Source organism: Xenopus tropicalis, chromosome 4, assembly GCF_000004195.4.
Source record: "Xenopus tropicalis strain Nigerian chromosome 4, UCB_Xtro_10.0, whole genome shotgun sequence".
Lineage (NCBI taxonomy): Eukaryota > Metazoa > Chordata > Amphibia > Anura > Pipidae > Xenopus > Xenopus tropicalis.
The window spans coordinates 48,689,883-48,713,594 of NC_030680.2; the positions used below are offsets into that span (position 1 = coordinate 48,689,883).

General features: G+C 40.0%; 1 protein-coding gene across 2 annotated transcripts in view; it reads right to left on the bottom strand.

The window, feature by feature from the left end:
* Positions 1–7,555: 7,555 nt before the first annotated feature.
* Positions 7,556–23,712, bottom strand: part of bcar1 (BCAR1, Cas family scaffold protein) — a 93,623-nt gene continuing 77,466 nt past the window's right edge. The window contains 2 exon segments of one of the 2 annotated variants that reach the window (NM_001126064.1): positions 7,950–9,310; positions 10,453–10,542. In NM_001126064.1, coding sequence (NP_001119536.1) covers positions 8,801–9,310; positions 10,453–10,542 — 600 coding nt within the window. In that variant the 3' untranslated portion in view covers positions 7,950–8,800. 2 annotated transcript variants of the gene reach the window in all.

The following is a 23,712-nucleotide window of genomic DNA, read 5'->3' on the forward strand; positions in this document are numbered from 1 at the left end:
AGGTCCACTGTGTCTGGCCTGGGGGAGTGGCCTATCTCAGAAGCCACGTTGGACTAAGTAGTGCCTAGTTGATATAGGGACAGAAGAGTTGATAGAAGAGGTGCTGTGCCAGCAGTACCTGTGAGGTCTGGGGACTGGTAGTGCCCTTTATGAGGCTTCCCGCACTGCCGAAGGCTCCTTCCCGGAGTTCCTGTGTACAGCCTGTGTCCTCCGTGCAGGCAGAATGCTAAGCAGAAGTGTGCGGTGTGTAGTAGGCCAGAACTACCAGATGGCACAGCGTTTGAAAAAACACGGGCTTTTATTAGCCAGTGCGGGGGGGAGAGTGACCACCATCATGGTGTGCTGGTGGCTTAATAAAGTCTCCCAGCCGGCTTCTGTGATTGTGCTGTGGCTTGTCTTTGTGCCAGTAATCCTGGGGTGGTTGAGGTAATGCTGCAGCATACCCTTACAACCGTTACCCCCATTTAGAGACCTACTGGTCCTTCCTCCTGAACTTGGCAGCACAGAAGCATGCCATTTGTGCTTCACTGTGTGGAAAATCCCTGGCAGCGCAATAGCATGCCGTGGTGGGGAGGTGCTGTACACCTGGTGACTGGAGAGATCCGTTCAGTGGTGAAATAAAATAGTGTAAAATAACCTAAGCTAACATAAAATAACGTAAAATGATCTAAATTAAAAAAAAAAACCAAAAGGATAAAATTAAAATAAATCCTCCTGCTTCTAGGAAGCAGAATAGCAAACAACTGTTGGGGGGGGCGGGGGGGTAATGCAGGGAAGAGGAGGGAGAGTCAGGAAACATACCCTAGTCTTTTTTCTTTTGCTATCCTGCATTCTAAAGGAAAGAGCGCATTAACCCACTGGTACCTGTGATACCTAGGGACAACCAAGAAAAAATGCAACCGATAAGCTTTTGAAACAGCTACCCTTAGGGCAATAGCACACAGCATATAGACTGCTTTCCTCTGCAAGGAAGGAAAGCAGTTGTACACTTAAGGGCTCTGGCACACGGGGAGATTAGTCGCCCGCGACAAATCTCCCGTGTCTCGGGCGACTAATCTCCCCGGATTGCCATCCCACCGGTGAAAATGTAAATCGCCGGTGGGATGGCATACGCGGCGGCGCGATTTCAGTGAAATCGCGCAAGTTGCCTCGAAAGGTCGGATGGCAATCCAGGGAGATTAGTCGCCCGAGACACGGGAGATTTGTCGCAGGCGACTAATCTCCCCGTGTGCCAGAGCCCTTTATTGTACAACCCCATAGCTCTATTGACAGGCCAGGCTTCAGCTGAGATAGGAAAGTATATCAAAATCAAATATAGATAAAGCCAAGTTGGTGTGTGCCTGTGCAGTGTGTAGTCTATATGTATTACATGACCTGTGATGTTTTGGGAACAAGGAAAGGCTAAGCTGACTGGGCATCCTAGACACCCCAGTCAGCCACCTCGCCTCCTCCCCCTCCCTCCTTCTGCTCATGCTCCATAACGTGGTGGGGGGTGGAGCACACCGTCTCAGGTGCCGGGGGGGGCAAGAGAGCATGTATTAGGGGTAGGCAGAAGAGGTAATCGCCCCCATCGTTGCACACTAGGCAGGTGCCTCTTCTGTCAACCCCTAGTTCCGCCCTGTTTGGGAAGCAACTAGCGATGAGTGAATCTGTCCCATTTCACTTCCTCAAATATTCGGGGTAACATTCACAGAACGAAAATTTACAAAACACATTGTCAGTGGGTGTTTTTTCCCAGCTACTTTTCCATGCAAAATACAGTGGAGTTTATAGGCGCATTTTGTGGTGACTTGTTTTCACTTGTTTGCAAATTTAATCCAATGGTAATATCTGGAATGTTGGTGTGAATCCATTCCAGCTAATTGCTGGAAGCAACTATTGCAAATGGCACCTGTGTATGGATTTTGATAACGTGCATTCAATGGACATGCTGCATAGAGTTTCAGTGATTTGATTAGATGTAGATGTGCAGACTATTGTCACAGCTCACTGTTTGACATTGATTTCAGGAATATATAAATTACAAGCCAGCAACATTATGTTTACCTTTCTTTTATTGCTATTTAAATCACTTCCATTACATTTGCAACTTTTTAAAGACAAAATATATATAATTTCTGCCATTGAATAGATAATAAATATTGGGATGCAGGTCAGAAGGCCATTAGTTACCTGTGCTATTTTTCTTACTTCCAAACATACAAAAAAAGTCCCACAGATTTTCATTCTCCCCTATTCACATAATAAAAAAGCAAAGTAAAGGTAGCAGTAGGTTTTAACTAATTCCCGATCAGATTGCAAGGAAAAGAGGTTATTGTTTACACTGGAAGTCTGATTTGTTGTAATGCAAATTACACAGCAAGTTAAATCTACCACTTTCAAGATGCTCTTTAATAAGAGACTTTAAACCAGGGGCTATTTTAAGGGGTAGTTCACTTTTAATATGTTAGGCCTATTCTTAGCAACTTTTCAAGTGTTTCATTAAATGTAAACAACCCCTTTAAATGCACAGATCAGACATTGTGACTTGTAGCTCTGTGCTTAATTATGAGCTTTTATTTAGGTGGGACTGCTGATGAGCAGCACTCTACATACACACACGCCCTGCTCTTGGCTGGAGACCAAAGGAACCTTTAGAACTGACAATAGAATGTGTTACGTGAGTCAAAGAAAAACCTGCAAAAAAGTGCTTGTTAGGAACCACTGGTATGTCAATACAAAAATAAAGATCTGCTCATTTGGTTAGGTCACCAAAAGTTCATGTTTTGACACTGACCATACATAGGCTAATAAGATGACAACTTGGTGGCCAAGTCTGCTGCTAATGCCAGCCATGTATGGCCAGCTGGCCCTGTAACACTGATTGATTCTTCTTTTTCAGTGTAACTAGAGGCTAGAGTAACAATGGAAACTGAATAAAACACTTAGAAGCATATTTAGCAAGTGCAACTTTCAGGGATTGATAAATACACTTCTAAAAATCCCATAGGAATGAATAGAATAAGGGTGAGTTTTTCTTTGGTGAGCTCTAATCTCGCATGTTGATACATCAGCCCCTTGGTGTCAATGTTAAACTCAAAACAGGAACACTTTCACTCCTCAAAATTGAAATATAATTCACCTTTAGTTTATCTAGCCAAAAGATATACATGATAATGTCTACAAATAGTGGCATGATTTTAAATCAAGATAAATCATTTCATAGGAGTTCCTTCTTAGTCCATTTTTGTTGCACACTATCCACAAGACCTCTTGCTCACTCTGTTTACAATGAGCATAGCACCAAAACCCATGAGGCAAGCTGAAATCAATCACTAGAAATGCAAGGCAGCCTAATATGCCCATGGTACATTCCCCTTAAAGGAACAGTAACACCAAAAAATGAAAGAGCTTTAAAGTAATAAAAATATAATGCACTGTTGCCCTGCACTGGTAAAACTGGTGTGTTTGCTACAGTAACACTACTATAATTTATATAATAAGCTGCTGTGTAGCCACGGGGGCAGCCATTCAAGCTGGAAAAAAGGAGAAAAGGCACAGGTTACATAGCAGATAACAGGTAAGTTCTGTAGAGTACAATAGTGTTTTATCCGTTATCTGCTATGTGCCTGTGCCTTTTCTCCTTTGAATGGCTGCCTCCATGGCTACACAGCAGCTTATTTATATAAATTATAGTAGACTTTCTGAAGTAAACACACAACTTTTACCAGTGCAGGGCAGCAGCACATTATATTTTAGTTACTTTTATACACTTTCATTTTTTGGTGTTACTGTTCCTTTAATTAGGTTACAAATCAGCTTTGTTTATTTGCCATTATTCTCGTAAAACAAGACTGTAATCTGTATTCAAACTCTAGTCATTATAAGGAGTTGTTTTTGGTACAAGAATGTGTACCAAATGCCTTGGCTACCAACCTCCGGTAGTTTTCATATCAGAAAATTAACTCTGGAAAAGTAAAGTATTTTGCATTAGGATTGTTTTGATTTTTTTTTATTTAGAAATCAGCATGGGGGCATGATTAGGTGGCGTAAAGGCAAAGCCCAATATCAGAGGGAAGTAACCAGTCCCAAATGCACTAATAGGGCAGAAACTAAGCAAAGTATATCTAAACCCTCCAAATTAGTCTGCATAGCCTGTAGAAACAGATACTAGAAAACTATATCTGCTACATATATCCCCTGTTCTATCCACAATCCACAAATATATTGTGGACACTTAGGTGAAGATCAGCACCATGACTTTAATAAAACACCAAGTATCCGTCACTGAGCTCCCTGCTCTATTTTGAAACAGAAAACTCATGTCTTCATTTCGCTTGTTAGATATCTGCTGCAAATCTTTTTATATAGTGTCACACAGGAACATGATACAATGCAACTGTACTGAGAATTACTAATGTATTATACATCCATCCTAAGTTCTTTCTAGTATGATGTCATTAGCTATGTAGAGGCAGATTGACAAAATGTGAGATTAGCGCTCACCACAAGCTCTACCTATGGGATTTTTAGCAGTGTATTTAACAAATGGTGAACTCTAAAGGTGGCCATACACAATTACGCAATTACTATCGTTTGTACCCCTAACGTTCAGGGCTGAAACGTCAGATATGGAGGTAGAAACAATAGGAATTCTTCCCCTATCTGATGGTTCAGCCCTTAAACGTAGCCTTTGCTCGGGCGGCATCAAAATCTTTTGTCCCGTCCGAACGACTGATATCCAAGGCTTTTGTGATATCGGTCACCTCGTCAATTTACCATACGCACACAGAATATCATATGAAAATACCTGTGAGTGTATGACCAGCTTAACTGTTATCCATTGAGAGCTCAGATCTCACAATCTGATAAATCCGCCCCAGGGCTGATAAATTTGCTGTTCCAGGATCTGCTTAGGCCAATTTCTGACTTTGGAATATGCCTTAATCATTCTAATCATGCCAACTGAATGTAAAGCCAGTTTTGTTAGTATTTTTTACACTTGTGTAATAGAATAAGGACTCATTAAAACAGTTAATCACTAACTGCTTATATAAATCTTGCTGTTTTAGAAACAAATGTTTGCTGAGTGGTAAGATTGAATGAATCTAGGTGGGTTTTTTGGATTCCTTAAATCTGTCCCCATCATTTAACAAGTGCTGATGAAAATATGGTAAGCGCATAAAATTAATATTTACTTTTTATTTCTTGTGATGAGTTCAAAATGATTGACAAACGTGAATCCTTTAAAAGTGGCATAATAAAGTATATCTAGTCAGTATCGCATAACTGAGGGGACAGAGGTGTTGGCCTGGCCCGAGGTGGCTCCTGCGATTCCATCCCCTTTACAGTGCCAGAGGGGGTCCAGGGGGGGTGGCATCACTAGCTCCCTAGCAGGGAGGCTGCTATGATCATGTCTGATGATAGGATCTATTAGGTAGAAACCCATTTCCTACCTGAAATCTCTGATAGGCATAATCATTTCCCACAGTGTCTTATTTAAACAAAATAATTCTTTCATTTTTTTAAATTAGTTTTTTCTCACAATAAATGGTTTAAAGTAGCCTTAAAGGGGGCCTGTCACCCTAAAAAATAACTCAAAATTATTTTCTATGTTGAGCAAAATAAACTTTACTTACTCTATATAAATAATATAAATCTTGTTTCCTTCTGTCTTGGAATTACTCAATCAAAGCAAGCAGACAGGCACCATTTTGTGGACACTTATGAAGGCAAGCTTTGTATCATGCCAAAATCTTGTTTATGTGCCAGAATAGGGGACCAGAGGCCCATACCCATGCACTGGCTACACAGTTAGATGGGGAGGAGGAAGGGGGAATGTGAGGAGTGCAGTGACATCTAGGTAGTGCTGAATGGAAAGCTAAAGTTATTGTCTGTCCCGCCTCTATGCCTCTAAGTCATAGAGGCGGGGCAAGCAATATATGATTGACAGCTGGGAGTTTTAAATGCCTTTATAATGGGTTTGGATGTGTTAATATAAAAATTAACTTGGGTTTCACGTTTAATTTGAAAAGGACTTTTATTATACAGATTTTTATGTCTGGGTGACAGGTCCTCTTTAAGACTAATAACCCTCCTGCAAGCAACTTTGTGTGACTTCAGAAACCCAATGGGATGTATAGGCCCATTGACATTGGTTGCAAGACCTATGTAAGCAAGGCCCAGATTTAATTTCAAATAAAGTTAAATCACAATTTTGACATCAACAATTGTATCCTAGGGTTTTTACAATTGGTGCTTACCATTAACAACTACAGAAAGCCATAAGTTATTAAAACTAATACCACATACTGAGTAGCTTCTACTACATTTAGCTTTTAGGTAAGGGAGTGCAGTAATGCATTCTTTACCAGGCTGACTTTTAGGTCACCTAAATGAATGTATAATTTAGGTTGTATAATTGTCTTGTCTAATGGTATACTTTGATATGACTTGTGTATACATCTTATTTTATACACAGAGTCAAATCCTAAGGCTAATATCCCATGGAGCGAGTAGAATAGTTCTCTGCTACCACGGCCAAGTAACCGCTCCGAAATGCCTTTCCAATGGCAACAATAGGAGTCACCAGTAGAAAGGCCTATGCATTGTTTCGGCTTTCTAAAGTTGCACAAAGTTTCCTCCTACAGACAACTTGACGTGACTTCGGTAAGCTGAAGTGATGCAAAGGGCGGGTGACTAACTAGCTCCCACTCTGTGTAACATTAGCCTTAACATGGATTAGAGACAGGTAAGAGTTCATAATTACTGAAGTAAGTCATATAGTACTAAATTATTATGTAAGGGCTATTTCATGCTGATATTTTAATCAATCCAGTTTCATGGCCAAAAATGACCAATATTAAAGATATTTCCCATAATATTATTTGATTAAACATACACTGAATCATTTTTGAATTTTCACTTGCCTCCCACTGAAAAAAGCAATTTAATGTCAACAAATATAATGTGTGGATGCTGGGGTACAGGTATGGGATCCCTTATCCAGAAACCCGTTATCCAGAAAGTTCCGAATTACGGAAAGGCCATCTCCCATAGACTCCATTATAAGCAAATAATTCTAATTTTTAAAAATGATTTTCTTTTTCTCTGTAATAATGAAACAGTACCTCGTACTTGATCCTAACTAAGATCTAATGAATCCTTATCAGAGGAAAAACAATCCTATTGGGTTTATTAAATATTTAAATGATATTTAGTAGACTTAAGTTATGGAGATCTAAATTACGGAAAACCAGAAGATAAAGCGCTACAGCTGAGATTCAACAGTCTTCAGTCAAACAAATAAATAAGTTTATGGTAAAAAAGCATTATAGATGTAAAATCAATAGGTGGTTTGAGAGGCTTTTTGCTTGATAAAGGTGCAATACTTATAAGTCTCTAAGATGCTTTTTTTCAGACTTTTTAAAGTAGATTAAACATTACCAAAAATTAATTTGGCCAAATGAACAACACAAAAAACTAAAGTTGCATTTATATTTAAACATACTGTTTACTTTGCATTTGTTAAAAATCTGTGGGAGTTTTTTTGGCACACAAGGTTTCTTTTCTGCTGTTTTTTTTTTTGGCTTCTCCTGTGATAAACCTTACTTATACATTTAAAGGAATTTTGGTTTGAAGATGCTGGACAAGATATAGGGGCTCATTTTTTAAAGGAGGGGGGATGTGAATATTGTGCCAACCCATAAATAAACAAACCCTACAATATCTTTATACTGAGATAGACCCTTTCCAGTTTATGAATGAGGGTATGTCTAGAGTGCAACATGGCTGCTCTTTCTCATATAAATAGACATGGATATGTAGCTAGGTTCCCTGTGCAGAATAACCAACGCCAATATGTTTATGGAACATTTACAGAATGGTGAAATTAATGTGCTGACTTCTATAAACAGGCAAATATTTTTACTTTTTAAATGACAAGCCTACTTTAAATAACCACATGGAGGTTTTTCCTTATAACCAGACAAATTAAAAATGCCAGTGTTTATTACCATATACCTTATTTTTGATTTTCATTACATTTTTTGTTACACCATTTATACATGTATTTATTTTGTATGCTACATGAGTGTAAGTTCCCCAGGCAGGGTCAAAATTCAGAATTCATTCAATAGTGTTTTCAATAGTGTTTTTCTGTTTTTTAACAAACAGATTGATTAGAATTAGTGAAAGGGCAATCAGGGCCCTTGTGTACCAGACACATTGGTTTACAGCTGACTCTAGTGTATGAGTTAATAAATGACCTTCATGAAATTAAAGATTTTCATGAAGTTTCCAATTTCTTTGAATGCAAAGCAGACAGAAATGATCAGTGTCTCTCATACAGCAGAAAATGGCATACATTTTTTATATAGTGCTACATGGGACTTTAGAAGTATTTTAATATTCTTTTCAACTAACCCTACTTATTTTAATGTTTAATTTTTTTTATTGTTTACACCATCTTGGCGTTGAAGGTTAATGAATAAGCATAATCTTTAAACAAAAAAAATCATAGGTTCTGGCCTTTTTTGATACAGCTTGAGTCCATAATGTAGAATTAGCATGTTAACATTATCTAACAAAGATTTCCCAATATTTACAATGATATTGAAAGTTAGTCCAACATTCCTCCAGGAAATGTCCATTTGTGTATATTCCAATTAAACCTCCATTGCCAGCCTCTTTAGGTTTTTTCTTTTAAGTGTAAAGAATCAAACAATACTTGGCAGCCACAGCAAGCTCACTGGGCTAACTTCTTTAATTCCATATCAGCTTCAGACATGCAGAGTCTCTAAGCTACTAGGCCAGTGTTTATTCACATTGCAACTAGCTGACCAAGAACCATTCGAAACTGTTGGGAACTGCTATTTAGGTCTTTGACTCTATCAACCATATCCTTGGCTGCTGCGGGAGATGGGTATTGAAGTGCAGCTGTCTTGGTGGTGAGAACAATCTCCTTGAGCTTGTCACATAATAGGTTACTGTGGTGAGTGACTTTATTTCGTATGTCCTGAGCTTTGGCTTGGCGTGACAAGGTATCCCCAATAAAGACAAGCTTGTGTGCACTAAGGATGACAAACTTGCTGTGAGCCACAAAGATTTTTGGAGGCTGGTTGCTACTGATGGAATTGTAAAAGGCATCAATGGCATTGGTGAGGGTGGTCACATTGGCTTCACATTGCTCCTGGTAGAAAAGAAGCAACTGTCGGTCTGAATTGCTGAGTGCACTCTGTACCTTGCTGTAGTGCTGAGGAGGCGTCCAGTTTGAAAGGTCGCTCTCAATTGGTCGAACTACCTCCTCCTCCAGACGTTCAAATTGCTTTAGCTGAATCAAGAAAAGAAACAGAGTAAGGTTTTATGAAGATTCACAAAAACATGCATAGCTGAACACCTACATATTAATGGAGCATAGATAAACAGGCAAAAGGAGAACACAAGCAGACTTGTGCATATGTATGGTCTTGTAAATTTCACAATACCTGTACAGTTAAAATGAGTTTCTTAGGAGCAGTCTAAAGGACCTTGTGTGCCATAACCCTTGTCTAGCGGTCCCCTCTCCTAATGCTATTAGAAGTAATCCCCCCCCCCGCCATGTGCCATACCATAAGGGGTGGGTGAAAATGCAGCTGTATTGAAATAGCTATGTATTTGCTAGATTGTGAGGGGACCTATGGTTTTCCGGATCAGGGGCCTTTTTGTAATTTGGATCCATACTTAAAGTCTACTAAAAAAAAACATATAAACATTAAATAAACCCAGTAGGATTGTTAGCCTTCAATAAGGATTAATTATATCTTTGTTTGGATAAGTTTTAGTAATACAGAGAAAAAGAAATTTAATTTTTAAAAATTAAATTTTTTGATTAAAATGAAGTCTATGGGTGTTGGCCTTTCCATTATTCTGGGCTTTCTGGATAACAGATCACATACCTGTAACCATGATCTTGTCTAAATTAATGGGGTTTACCATCAGTGTTAAGAGTCTGGCTTTAATTTTAGTCCATCTGTAGAAGGTTGATCTCAGGCACTGAGTTGATGCACTGGAGCATCCTTTATATAACATTTACCACTGATATTGCCCCCAAGCATAATTCTATTTTTCAAGTTAATATTTTTTTACAAGGTTCAAAACGTCTGTGTCCTAGGGTCAAGAGAAGCTTTCATATATGTTCTGCTCTGCTTGTCACATAAAAATGGGAATCAAATTTACATCATGGCTTAGTGTGAATCTGTCATTGCACAAATTAGTGCCTTGCCCCTCTCCCTCCTCCTAATTCCTTCTGCAGGCAAAAGTACAATATTTTTCAGCAAGTATATTTAAATGATAAATGCCTACATTTAAAACTGCTATGTTTCTAATATAAAATTTTAATGTATTGGGGAGGATATGTAAATGTACGCTGTGTGGGTCTTTCAGCTAGTCTTGAAGTAGTAAAGCAGACAGAATGATGTAAATGGAAACATTTACCTGTTGCTGTTCTAGGTGACCTTTTCCTTGCTTTATTATATTTCCCTTTTCTAGTAATTCTTTCTGTGTCTTTTCAAATTCCTCCTTTCCCTATAAGGAAAACATCCAGAACTGAATTATGTTTAACGGAAAACAAAAAATTAGCAAACACTTCTGTTTTGAAAGCAGTCCTAGAACAAGGTCAGATGTGCATATGTATCGCTAAAACAATCCCAAGTATCACACTAAAGCTGTTCAGGGAAAATGGCAAACTGAGCTGGAAATAAGGCTGATATCATCTGTTGGGTATCAGTGACCTGGAAACAAATGAGCCTGCACTCCTGACATTTACTCACTCGCCCATTTGGCAGTTCAATGCACATCTGTTATGAAAACGTGTGGCCATATTGCATTTATATAATTACAAAGATTTTGGTTGATGATTGTTCCAAAGATTGTGCACAAAGTTTATACGCAATAATATTTAGAAAATCCTCCTGAAGTCTAGTGCAGAGTACAGTCCTTAAGGGAGAGTGTCCAGCTGTAAGGAAATGATAGCCCCCTAAGCAGTAAAAAGAGGGAATTGCCCAATGGGCTTCCTATGGAGTTAAACAACTGCAAGATATACTAGTAAATGGGAACCTCAAACAATTCCAAAAACTCAAAGAAAGCCACCAAATCCCGCAAACAATGCACTTCAATTACCTTCAACTCAGACACGCTTTTCACTCCCAATTTCCCACCAAACCGGTGGAAATGAAAGACACCACCCTAGAAAAATATGTACGCAGGAAAAAACCTCATCAAGCCCCTATCCTGGTACTACACCGTTCTATGGCAGGCTAACCCAGACCCCCTGGCTAAGGTAATTGAGAAATGGATGGGTGACATACCTAGCTTAACTGAAGAAATGTGGGTCGATGCTTTAAAGCAAATTTCAGACTTGACAATATCTATAGCGGACAGGTATATACAAATGAAGTTCCTTAACCGGGTATACCTTATGCCACACAGGCTTTCCAAGATGTTCCCCCACACCCCAGATACCTGTATAAAATGTGACCGAGATAGTGGCTCATATATGCATGTGTTCTGGAGCTGTCGAGCTGTGCAGAACTTTTGAAGAGAAATCGTTAACTATATCTCGGATGCCCTAAGCTTTCCCCGGATTCTGTCACCAATTGTTTGTCTACTGGGAGTGGCAGAGGACTTAGGTATTACACACCACTCCAGACTTTGCTACCTCCAGCTTCTCTACTATGCCAAAAAAGCCATTCTTTTACAATGGAAATCCTTGGTCCCTCCAACCCTACCGTTCTGGAGAACTCTAGTCAACAATACCCTTACCAACCAGAAGCTGACCTACCTCGCATGGGGTTGTCCTAAAAAATTTCATGCAATATGGGGCCTTAGAAAACTCCATAGACAGATAACCACAACAATGAAGACAAACTGGTTCCAATCTCCCGAGCTCTACACTCTGCCTCTCTTCACTCTTCCTTACTCTTTCACCCTGCTTCCTCTCTGATTTTGTTCTTTTTCGTACTTTTATGTTAAGTTGAAAAATGCAAAAATAAAAACTTTATGTCACAGGTTGTTGAGGAGCCAACCAGGAACCATGCTATACTAGATCTAGTGATCTCTAATGACCCAGAACGTATAGCAAATGTGCAAGTGGTTGAACCCCTGGGTAATAGTGACCATAATGTTATTTCATTTGATGTTTGGTGCAGGAAACAAATTTACACGGGGGCAACAAAGACACTAAATTTTAGGAAGGCAAATTTTAGCTCCTTAAGGGCAGCGCTTCAGGGCATAGATTGGGGCATTATGTTTTCTGATAAAAACACAGAGCAGAAATGGTTGTCATTTAAAATGATATTAAATCATTACTGTTCTCAATTCATTCCATTAATAAGAAAAGTAGAAGTGTTAAGAATCACCCTATGTGGCTTAACTCTGAGGTAAAGAAGTTAATAGGGAAAAAAAGGAAAGCTTTTAAGAAATATAAGTCAGAGGGGACAGTAGATGCGTTTAATGAATATAAACACTATAACAAGTGTTGTAAAACAGCAATCCGGAAGGCAAAGATAGAAAATGAGGAGCGCATCGTGGCCGAGGCCAAGACTAACCCCAAAAAGTTTTTTAAGTATATTAATAGTAAAAAGATGCAGGTTGAGGGTGTGGCCCCATTGAGTTACAACCCCAAAAAGTTTTTTAAGTATATTAATAGTAAAAAGATGCAGGTTGAGGGTGTGGCCCCATTTGAGTTATAACCCCAAAAAGTTTTTTAAGTATATTAATAGTAAAAAGATGCAGGTTGAGGGTGTGGCCCCATTGAGTTATAATAACAATATGGTTACAGGGGATACAGAAAAGGCAGATGTGCTTAACCAGTTCTTTTCTTCTGTGTATACAGTAGAGGAGCCAGTGGGCCAAGTCCCACCCAATAGCTGCACTGTTGCCTCAGCTCCAACTACACAGTGGTTGGCACAGGATATGGTACTTAAAGGGTTACACACGATAAATGTAAACAAGGCACCTGGGCCAGATGGAATACACCCTCGGGTACTGAGAGAGCTAGGGGCAGAATTGCAGTGGCCCTTGTTTCTGATATTCTCAGACTCTCTTTCATCAGGTATGGTACCTAGGGATTGGAAGAAGGCGAATGTCATTCCCATATATAAAAAGGGAGTAAGATCTCAGCCTGGCAATTATAGGCCTGTAAGTTTGACATCCGTGGTGGGCAAGTTATTTGAAGGCTTGTTAAGGGATCACATTCAAAATTATGTAGTGGAGAATGCCATTATGAGCAGTAATCAGCATGGCTTTATGAAGGACAGGTCATGTCAGACCAATTTAATTGCTTTTTATCATGTGGTAAGTAAGAAGCTGGACAGTGGGGATGCAGTAGATTTAATCTATTGGTCTTAGTGAAGTCGGGTACAGAGGGTGGTTGTTAATGGTACATTCTCTACTTGGAGTAAGGTTCTCAGTGGGGTCCCTCAGGGTTCTGTACTGGGGCCACTTTTGTTTAATTTGTTCATAAATGTACTGGGGAGGGTATTATGAGTAATGTATCAGTGTTTGCAGATGACACAAAACTCTGCAGACCAGTCAATTCTATCCAGGATGTGACATCCCTGCAGCAGGATCTTGACCAACTGGCAATCTGGGCAGCTAAGTGGCAGATGAGATTTAATGTGGATAAATGTAAGGTCATGCACCTGGGATGTAAAAATATGCAAGCCCCGTATACCCTTAATGGGACTGCACTAGGCAAATCCCTAATGGAGAAGGACCTTGGAGTCCTTGTAGCAAGCAATGCCAGGCAGCAGCTGCAAGGGCAAACAAGGTTTTGAGCTGTATTAAAAGGGGTATAGATTCACGGGAGGAGGGGGTTATTCTTCCCCTTTACAGAGCGCTGGTAAGGCCCCATCTAGAATATGCTGTTCAGTTTTGGTCTCCAGTGCTCAAACGGGACATTATTGAGTTAGAGAGGGTCCAGAGAAGGGCAACTAAGCTGGTAAAGGGTATGGAAAGTCTCAGTTATGAAGAAAGACTGGCCAAGTTGGGTCTGTTTACACTGGAGAAGAGGCGCTTAAGAGGTGACATGATAACTATGTATAAATATATAAAGGGATCATATAATAACCTTTCTAATGTTTTATTTACCAGTAGGTCCTTCCAACGGACACGAGGGCACCCACTTCGTTTAGAAGAAGGGAGGTTCCATTTAAACATTCGGAAAGGATTTTTTACAGTGAGAGCTGTGAAGTTCTGGAATTCCCTTCCTGAATCAGTCGTGCTGGCTGATACATTATATAACTTTAAGAAGGGGCTGGATGGATTCTTAGCAAGTGAGGGAATACAGGGTTATGGGAGATAGCTCTTAGTACTAGTTGATCCAGGGACTGGTCCGATTGCCATCTTGGAGTCAGGAAGGAATTTTTTCCCCTCTGCGGCAAATTAGAGAGGCAACTAGTAGTTAGGCAGGTTATATATAGGCATTATGGTTGAACTTGATGGACGTATGTCTTTTTTCAACCCAACTTACTATGTTACTATGTAATTCTTTCACATATGAATGATGGTTGATATCCCCAAAGTGAGGACCAAGCATTTTGGGTTTTTGCTGCTCTACCACCATTGTTATAACATGGGTGTGGTTTAAAGCGGATGCAGGGGAGTGGTGAAAACTGACTTCAATTAGCGGCCCTCCACTATGTATGCTAGAGAAGTTCGGGCTCTCTGCATCACAGAAGTTGGACAGCACTGAGATAGTGTGTGTGTGTGTGTGAGACGGAATCAAAGTCAGGCAAAGGTCAGTGGCAGGCAGCAAAGAGTCGTAAATCGAAAGTTAGGCAAGGAGTCAAAACCAGTAGATCAATCACAAAAAGAGCTTAGCTAGGAACCAGATACACAGAACCAGCTTGTTCAATTGAAACAAACCGAGAAACCGGTTTTAAAGGAACAGTAACACCAAAAAATGAAAGTGTATAAAAGTAACTAAAATATACTGTGCTGCTGCCCTGCACTGGTAAAAGTTGTGTGTTTACTTCAGAAAGTCTACTATAATTTATATAAATAAGCTGCTGCGTAGCCATGGGGGCAGCCATTCAAAGGAGAAAAGGCACAGGCATATAGCAGATAACAGATAAAACACTATTGTGTTCTACAGAACTTATCTGTTATCTGCTATGTAACCTGTGCCTTTTCTCCTTTTTTCCAGCTTGAATGGCTGCCCCCGTGGCTACACAGCAGCTTATTATATAAATTATAGTAGTGTTACTGTAGCAAACACACCAGTTTTACCAGTGCAGGGCAACAGTGCATTATATTTTTATTACTTTAAAGCTCTTTCATTTTTTGGTGTTACTGTTCCTTTAAGTTCAAATTTGGTGCCAAAAGTGACATCAGAGCACCCGCCGACGTTGCAACGGAGCACCACACGTCACTGCACATGCGCGCCTAAAAACAATGTGCATCGCAACGTGCTGAAGATGGATGCGCCAAGGAGGAGCCCAAAGCTTCTTACACTCCAGTTACATGGGAGTATGAGAAACAATAGGTTATCTGAAAGCAGTTTTAGGGCTCTGGCACACGGGGAGATTAGTCGCCCGCGGCAAAACTCCCTGTTCGCGGGCGACTAATCTCCCCGAGTTGCCTTCCCCTGCCATCCCACCGGCGAACATGTAAGTCGCCGGCGTGATTGGCAGACGCGGCATTGTCGCCGATGGGATGGCAGGGGAAGGCAACTCGGGGAGATAAGTCGCCCGCGAACAGGGAGTTTTGCCGCGGGCGACTAATCTCCCCATGTGCCAGAGCCCTTAATGTGCAGCGCTGGCTCCTACTGAAAGCTTTGAATCTGCACAATGCACTGAGATGGCTGCCTACACACCAATATTTCAACTAAAGAGTATACATTTGTTGGTTAAACAATAAAATTTAAGTGGTAGAGTGAATGATTTGCTATGTAAACTGTGTAATTTAGAAATAAAAAGTACACCATAAAAATCGTGACAAGGTACTTGGGTCCAAACACACTCCTGCTAATGCATCCAACCTTCCTTCACAACTGAGCCTACTCACAGTAGGGAAACCCTAAATCTCATGTCACTTTAGACCTGGCAGTAGCTTAAGGGTCCTCAAAGCAGGTTGTGTCAATAGGCACAATATTTTTGCATCTAGTGAAGCAGATGCAAATGTTCTGAACATATACTTCAAAATGCTAGATGCAACTCACCCGATTTGCATCAAAATGGCAGCAGCCACAAGTAGAAGCATAGCTAGAATTAAAGGAAAAGAAAAGGTACAATCACTAGTGATTGTATTCACTTACCTGATACCCCAGGCTGGTACTCCTGTTAGCAGAAAACTGCCCAGGGTACCTGCAAGCAAGCAATCCTCTTCCTCCCATCTTCTTTCTTCACAATCCTGGGCAGATGAATGCACAGTATAGTGAAAATTGCCAGCTTTCTGTTTAAGTTTGGCTTTTCACTCTACTGCGCATGTGCAAGCAGCACAAGGACAGAAGAAGAGCCTGCAGGTCCCCCTGGGCCACTGCAATTATCTGCTAACAGGTACACCAGCTGGGAGTATCGAGTAAGTCAGCGCTGTCCAACTTCTCAGGTACCAAGGGACGGAATTTTTCCAGCCTACATGGTGTAGGGCCGATAATGGAAGCCAGTTTTGACCACTCCTCTTTTTTTAAACCACACCTGTGTTATCACATGACCATACCCATATTAATGGTGGTACAGCAAAAACCTGCCATACTCTGCTCTCCCTACCCTGCATGTGTGTGCCATACTATGTCTGCCCTACACTGCCTGTGTGTGTCATACTCTTCCTGCCCTATGCTGCCTGTGTGTGCCATACTCTGCCTGCCCTATGCTGCCTGTGTGTGCCATACTGACTGTACCTTTCCTCCTTCTTTAAGGTAAAAAAAATGTTTCCTTCTTAAACTGCACTATACCTTATTCATAAACTGTCATTTACATACACATTTGATGCATAATGTTATTTCATTTGATGCATAATGTTATTTCATTTGATGTTTGGTGCAGGAAACAAATTTACACGGGGGCAACAAAGACAATGAATTTTAGGAAGGCAAATTTTAGCTCCTTAAGGGCAGCGCTTCAGGGCATAGATTGGGGCATTATGTTTACTGATAAAAACACAGAGCAGAAATGGTTGTCATTTAAAATGATATTAAATCATTACTGTTCTCAATTTATTCCATTAATAAGAAAAAGTAGAAGTGTTAAGAATCACCCTATGTGGCTTAACTCTGAGGTAAAGAAGTTAATAGGGAAAAAAAGGAAAGCTTTTAAGAAATATAAGTCAGAGGGGACAGTAGCTGCGTTTAATGAATATAAACACTATAACAAGTGTTGTAAAACAGCAATCCGGAAGGCAAAGATAGAAAATGAGGAGTGCATCGCGGCCGAGGCCAAGACTAACCCCAAAAAGTTTTTTAAGTATATTAATAGTAAAAAGATGCAGGTTGAGGGTGTGGCCCCATTGAGTTATAATAACAATATGGTTACAGCGGATACAGAAAAGGCAGATGTGCTTAACCAGTTCTTTTCTTCTGTGTATACAGTAGAGGAGCCAGTGGGCCAAGTCCCACCCAATAGCTGCACTGTTGCCTCAGCTACAACTACACAGTGGTTGGCACAGGATATGGTGCTTAAAGGGTTACACACGATAAATGTAAACAAGGCACCTGGGCCAGATGGAATACACCCTCGGGTACTGAGAGAGCTAGGGGCAGAATTGCAGTGGCCCTTGTTTCTGATATTCTCAGACTCTCTTTCATCAGGTATGGTACCTAGGGATTGGAAGAAGGCGAATGTCATTCCCATATTTAAAAAGGGAGTAAGATCTCAGCCTGGCAATTATAGGCCTGTAAATTTGACATCCGTGGTGGGCAAGTTATTTGAAGGCTTGTTAAGGGATCACATTCAAAATTATGTAGTGGAGAATGCCATTATGAGCAGTAATCAGCATGGCTTTATGAAGGACAGGTCATGTCAGACCAATTTAATTGCTTTTTATGATGAGGTAAGTAAGAAGCTGGACAGTGGGGATGCAGTAGATATAATCTATTTGGATTTTGCCAAAGCATTTGATACCGTTCCCCACAAACGACTGCTTTCTAAGCTAAGGTCTATTGGTCTTAGTGAAGTTGTTTGCACATGGATAGAAAACTGGCTACAGGATCGGGTACAGAGGGTGGTTGTTAATGGTACATTCTCTACTTGGAGTAAGGTTCTCAGTGGGGTCCCTCAGGGTTCTGTACTGGGGCCACTTTTGTTTAATTTGTTCATAAATGACTTAGGGGAGGGTATTATGAGTAATGTATCAGTGTTTGCAGATGACACAAAACTCTGCAGACCAGTCAATTCTATCCAGGATGTGACATCCCTGCAGCAGGATCTTGACCAACTGGCAATCTGGGCAGCTAAGTGGCAGATGAGATTTAATGTGGATAAATGTAAGGTCATGCACCTGGGATGTAAAAATATGCAAGCCCCGTATACCCTTAATGGGACTGCACTAGGCAAATCCCTAATGGAGAAGGACCTTGGAGTCCTTGTAGCAAGCAATGCCAGGCAGCAGCTGCAAGGGCAAACAAGGTTTTGAGCTGTATTAAAAGGGGTATAGATTCACGGGAGGAGGGGGTTATTCTTCCCCTTTACAGAGAGCTGGTAAGGCCCCATCTAGAATATGCTGTTCAGTTTTGGTCTCCAGTGCTCAAACGGGACATTACTGAGTTAGGGAGGGTCCAGAGAAGGGCAACTAAGCTGGTAAAGGGTATGGAAAGTCTCAGTTATGAAGAAAGACTGGCCAAGTTGGGTCTGTTTACACTGGAGAAGAGGCGCTTAAGAGGTGACATGATAACTATGTATAAATATATAAAGGGATCATATAATAACCTTTCTAATGTTTTATTCACCAGTAGGTCCTTCCAATGGACACGAGGGCACCCACTTCGTTTAGCAGAAGGGAGGTTCTGTTTAAACATTCGGAAAGGATTTTTTACAGTGAGAGCTGTGAAGTTCTGGAATTCCCTCCTCGAATCAGTCGTGCTGGCTGATACATTATATAACTTTAAGAAGGGGCTGGATGGATTCTTAGCAAGTGAGGGAATACAGGGTTATGGGAGATAGCTCTTAGTACTAGTTGATCCAGGGACTGGTCCGATTGCCATCTTGGAGTCAGGAAGGAATTTTTTCCCCTCTGCGGCAAATTAGAGAGGCTTCAGATGGGGTTTTCTGCCTTCCTCTGGATCAACTAGTAGTTAGGCAGGTTATATATAGGCATTATGGTTGAACTTGATGGACGTATGTCTTTTTTCAACCCAACTTACTATGTTACTATATCCGCATGGTCTTAATTAAATTGCATATTTTACCATTTTTACTTAACATTGTGGCAAAACCTATTTAAGAATAAGAACACACTTTTCAATGTGTTTAAAATGTAACCTTTTGCAGGCATATTTTTTATGTGTCCCCACCCACCTCACTTAAGGATTTTAATGTTCTGAAAGATATACTGGGAGCCAGTATTATGGGATATCTTTTTATACAGTTTTTTTTATATATATATATATATATATATATATATATATATATATATATATATATATATATATATATATACACACACACACACACACACACACACACACTAATTTTCTTCTCTCTGTATCTTTTTATAGATTGCTGAGTGACTACTCCAACTGCAAATACAAGAGGCGTATGTATCTGAAGCACATTGCATTCATGTGATTCTACATCTTCTACTTTAGAAAGTAGTTTAATTAGACTAGTGTTATTTTTTTTTATATCCACTGTCAAATCCCTCAACCATTCTTGACCATTTTCTTCTCCTTTTCTGCACCTGTAAAAACATGTTTTTAATTATTTAACCTGCAATTTATTTTCTTTCCTGATTTTTGTCTATGAAGATTCTCATTCATCCAGGTCATGATATACAGCATCTAATAGAATTAAGTCTAAAACAACTGGACTTCACCACTCATCCGAGCGGCTTCTTCAGTTCAAATGACTGGTAGGGAATTCCCCGGCATTTAAACCCTTGAGGGTAGTACAATCACAGACATCTAAGTTCAATGGAACCATTGTGATTGTTCAGTTAGGTGTTGGCTAAAACAGACAGGTGTAAAGAAGGTAGGATCCAGTCACAATAGTACCATGATTCTCTTTGATGCAGGTGTTAATCTGGAAGTGTAAAATGTATTTGCTTCTCTACTAGGGACAGTTTCTTTTTACAGCTGGCCATATTATATATATCAAAGGAAGATCCTAAACAAGTATTCTGCCTGTGGCTGGGCCTTTGAAAGATGCAGTTGTTCCTCTGCAAATCTCTTGCTTCAATAAGATGACCATGGAAGTCAAGAAATAAAATTAGAAGTGGGATGACAGTTGCTTCTTTGTCCTTCTTTGGGAAACAGACCCATTCCACTTAACAACACTGAAGACTGAATGAATGGTGTGTGATGTCTTCCTCTTTTCAGTCCCACCATTGGTTGCATAAAAAGATGATGTTCTTTCGCATAAAGAATTTATTGAGTTGGGCTTTTGTATAAAAGGTGCACAAACACTATCTAAACTCCCAGGAACAAATATAAATGTATGTTTTACAAAAAAAAAAAAAAAAAAAAAAAAACAATAGGCAGCCTGTGCGGTTTTAGTCTCACAATGTAATACAACCCTACCCCCCTTGTTCCATTGTGAATTGTTGGAGTTTCTCTACTTTCTAAAGTATTAGTGCAACAGGTATGTCTGTGTAAAACATACATTTATACAGTATTTATTTCTGGAGTTCCAATAGTGTTTATGCATCTTTTATACATACAGTGGATATAAAAAGTCTACACACCCCTGATAAAATGTCAACTACTCTACTCAATTGAAAAACAAACTGAAATCTTTTAGGGGGAGGGAAGAAAACCAAAAAAACTAAATAATGTGGTCGTATAAGTGTGCACACCCTTAAACTAATACTTTGTTGAAGCACCTTTTGATTTTATTGATTGATTTGATTTTTATTACAGCACTCAGTTTTTTTGGGTATGAGCATGGCACATTTTGACTTTGCAAGATTTGCCCACTCTTCTTTGCAGAAACACTCCAAATCTGTCAGATTGCAAGGGCATCTCCTGTGCACAGCCCTCTTCAGATCACCCCACAGATCGGATTCAGGTCTGGGCTCTGGCTGGGCCATTCCAAAACTTTAATCTTCTTTCGGTGAAGCCATTCCTTTGTTGATTTGGATGTATTCTTTGGGCCGTTGTCATGCTGAAAGATGAAGTTCCTCCTCATGTTCAGCTTTCTAGCAGAAGCCTGAAGGTTTTGTGCACACTTATGCAACCTCATTATTTTAGTTTTTTTGGTTTTCTTCCCTCCACCTAACAGATTTTAGTTTTTGTTTTTTTTAATTGAGTGGTACATTTTATAGGTCACATTAAAGGTGGAAAAAGTTCTGAAATGATTTATCTTTGTCTCATTTTTGTACAGCACAGGAACCTGACATTTTATCATCCACTGTATGACCAATTAAATGGGCTCACTGAGTAAGTAGACCCTTGAATAACTCCTTTTTAATAATATTGCTACAAAAACCCATCACCATTGCTAATACCAATTTGTGGGTGATAAATAACAGTACTTATAGAGCAGGGATCCCCAATCTTTTTGACCAGTGAGCCACATTTAAATGTAAAGCGAGTTGGGAGCAAACATAAGCATTCAAAAAGTTCCTGGGGATGCCAAATAAGGGCTGTGATTGGCTATTTGGTAGCCCCAATGTTGACCGGCAGCCTATAGGAGGCTTTGTTTAGCAGTACACCTGGTTTTATGCAACCAAAACTTGCCCCCCATTTAAAAATAAGCTCCTGTTTTGAGGCCACTGGGAGCAACATCTAAGGGGTTGGTGAGCAACATGTTGCTCGTGAGCCACTGGTTGGGGACCGCTGTTGTAGAGTAACATTCTTCCTTCAGATGTCTTTCACTGTAATGTATACGGCTGGAGTAGTGCTGTGCAACTGGCGTCCGACAGGCCCCCTCTGTGTGGCTGCTGCGACTGCTTACCTTTGTGTAAGCTTTAAATGCTATCAGTACTGAGATTAACTGGCCCCCTGCATTGTTCACACCTCAGATTCAGGCTGTAAAACCCTGTACTGTGTATTGTTTAAACATGTAATCCCCTTTACAGTTCAAACCTTTTAGTGCCTGCACTGTTTACACCGCAGGCTCAGACAGTAGGAGCAGTTCCAGCATTGTGTCACTGTATGTACTGCCTGCCCTACACTGCCTGTTTATGCCATACTCTGCCTGCCCTATCCTGTGGCAGGTGAACCTGGCAGGGGTTTGTCCTGGGATAATATGACATAATATAATTTTACATATGAATGAAGGGGTGATATCCCTGCAGTAAGCACCAACATTTTGGGTTTTTGCTGCACTACCACCATTAATGTGGGTATGGTCTTAAAAACTCTTGTGATAACATAGGTGTGGTTTAAAAAGGCCTTCCATTATCAGCCCTTCACTGTGTAGGCCAGAAAAATTCCGTCCCTTGATACCACAGCACTGGGCTAGAGTACAGTTAATAGTACTTGTCCTATTTGCTGGAACTGATGAAACAGTAAATAAGGCAGACAGAGTTGATTCTGTGAATGGTAGGTTAATAATGTGTTGCTGGGGTACCCTATTGCTTCCCCTGGTGAAATGTAAGTCACCACTCTACTGCTAGCAGTCTGTACCTGGTATACCCATCAGCCTCACTGTGAAGTCTGTAAATCAGTCAACCTCCTTTTGCCAGAAACAGAGCTGTGCAGTGACTGGTTCATGCCTGGAACCATAAGGTAGAGCTCATTTCAGTCAAGATGTTTTTATTATTGTCACCCATGTTTGTTTTCCAAAGAGTATTCTGTGTAAAAAAAAAACCTCTAAGAATCACCAACACTAAACCAGATTTTAGCATAATTAATTAAATGGTGGGACCCAAATTAGTATTTGAGGAAACAACTTCAACACAATTGGGGAATATAAAAGAAGTCTCTCTTAACTCATTTGAAAACCTGTAAAGATGGCAGCATCAGAAAAGCGCATATAATGTCCTATTCCCCTAGATTACAATAATGTCATATTCATGTTTTTAACACTATACTGTTACTAGTTTCTATACAAATATAAAAAAGGACATCTGTGTGATTCGTTAGTGCTGCCTGCCAACAGAAGTGGATTTATTGCTTTTTGAAAACACACAGCACTTTATAACAAGTCTGCAGCTTCACCAGAAACTTTGCAATCCACAACTCCTGTACTTGTGTGCATGACTTCTGAATAAAAGTACAACAAAAGTACACAAACCATACTGCAAAATCATGGCACATGTGAAATAAGCCTAATCGATTAAGAAAAATAAACCTAAAACAAAAAAATTTATCCCATGACTTACTTCAGTCCAAGTAAGCATCTATCTTAAAAAACATATCTGCTAGTCAACTGTTATACTTAGCTTTTTACAATAACAGATTGGGGTGTAGCAGCTCTTTGAAAAGGATCTACCACAAATGAAGGCTTTTGTTGCCTTATTTAATTGGCTGCCTTCCTGCCAACCTACATATGACCACTTGGGAAGATCAGTACATTTGAAGTCCCAACAACCACTTTAGAGGACAGATCACAGTCACATATCTTAGATTTATAGATGACTTACTTTTCAACTGGGATGGTG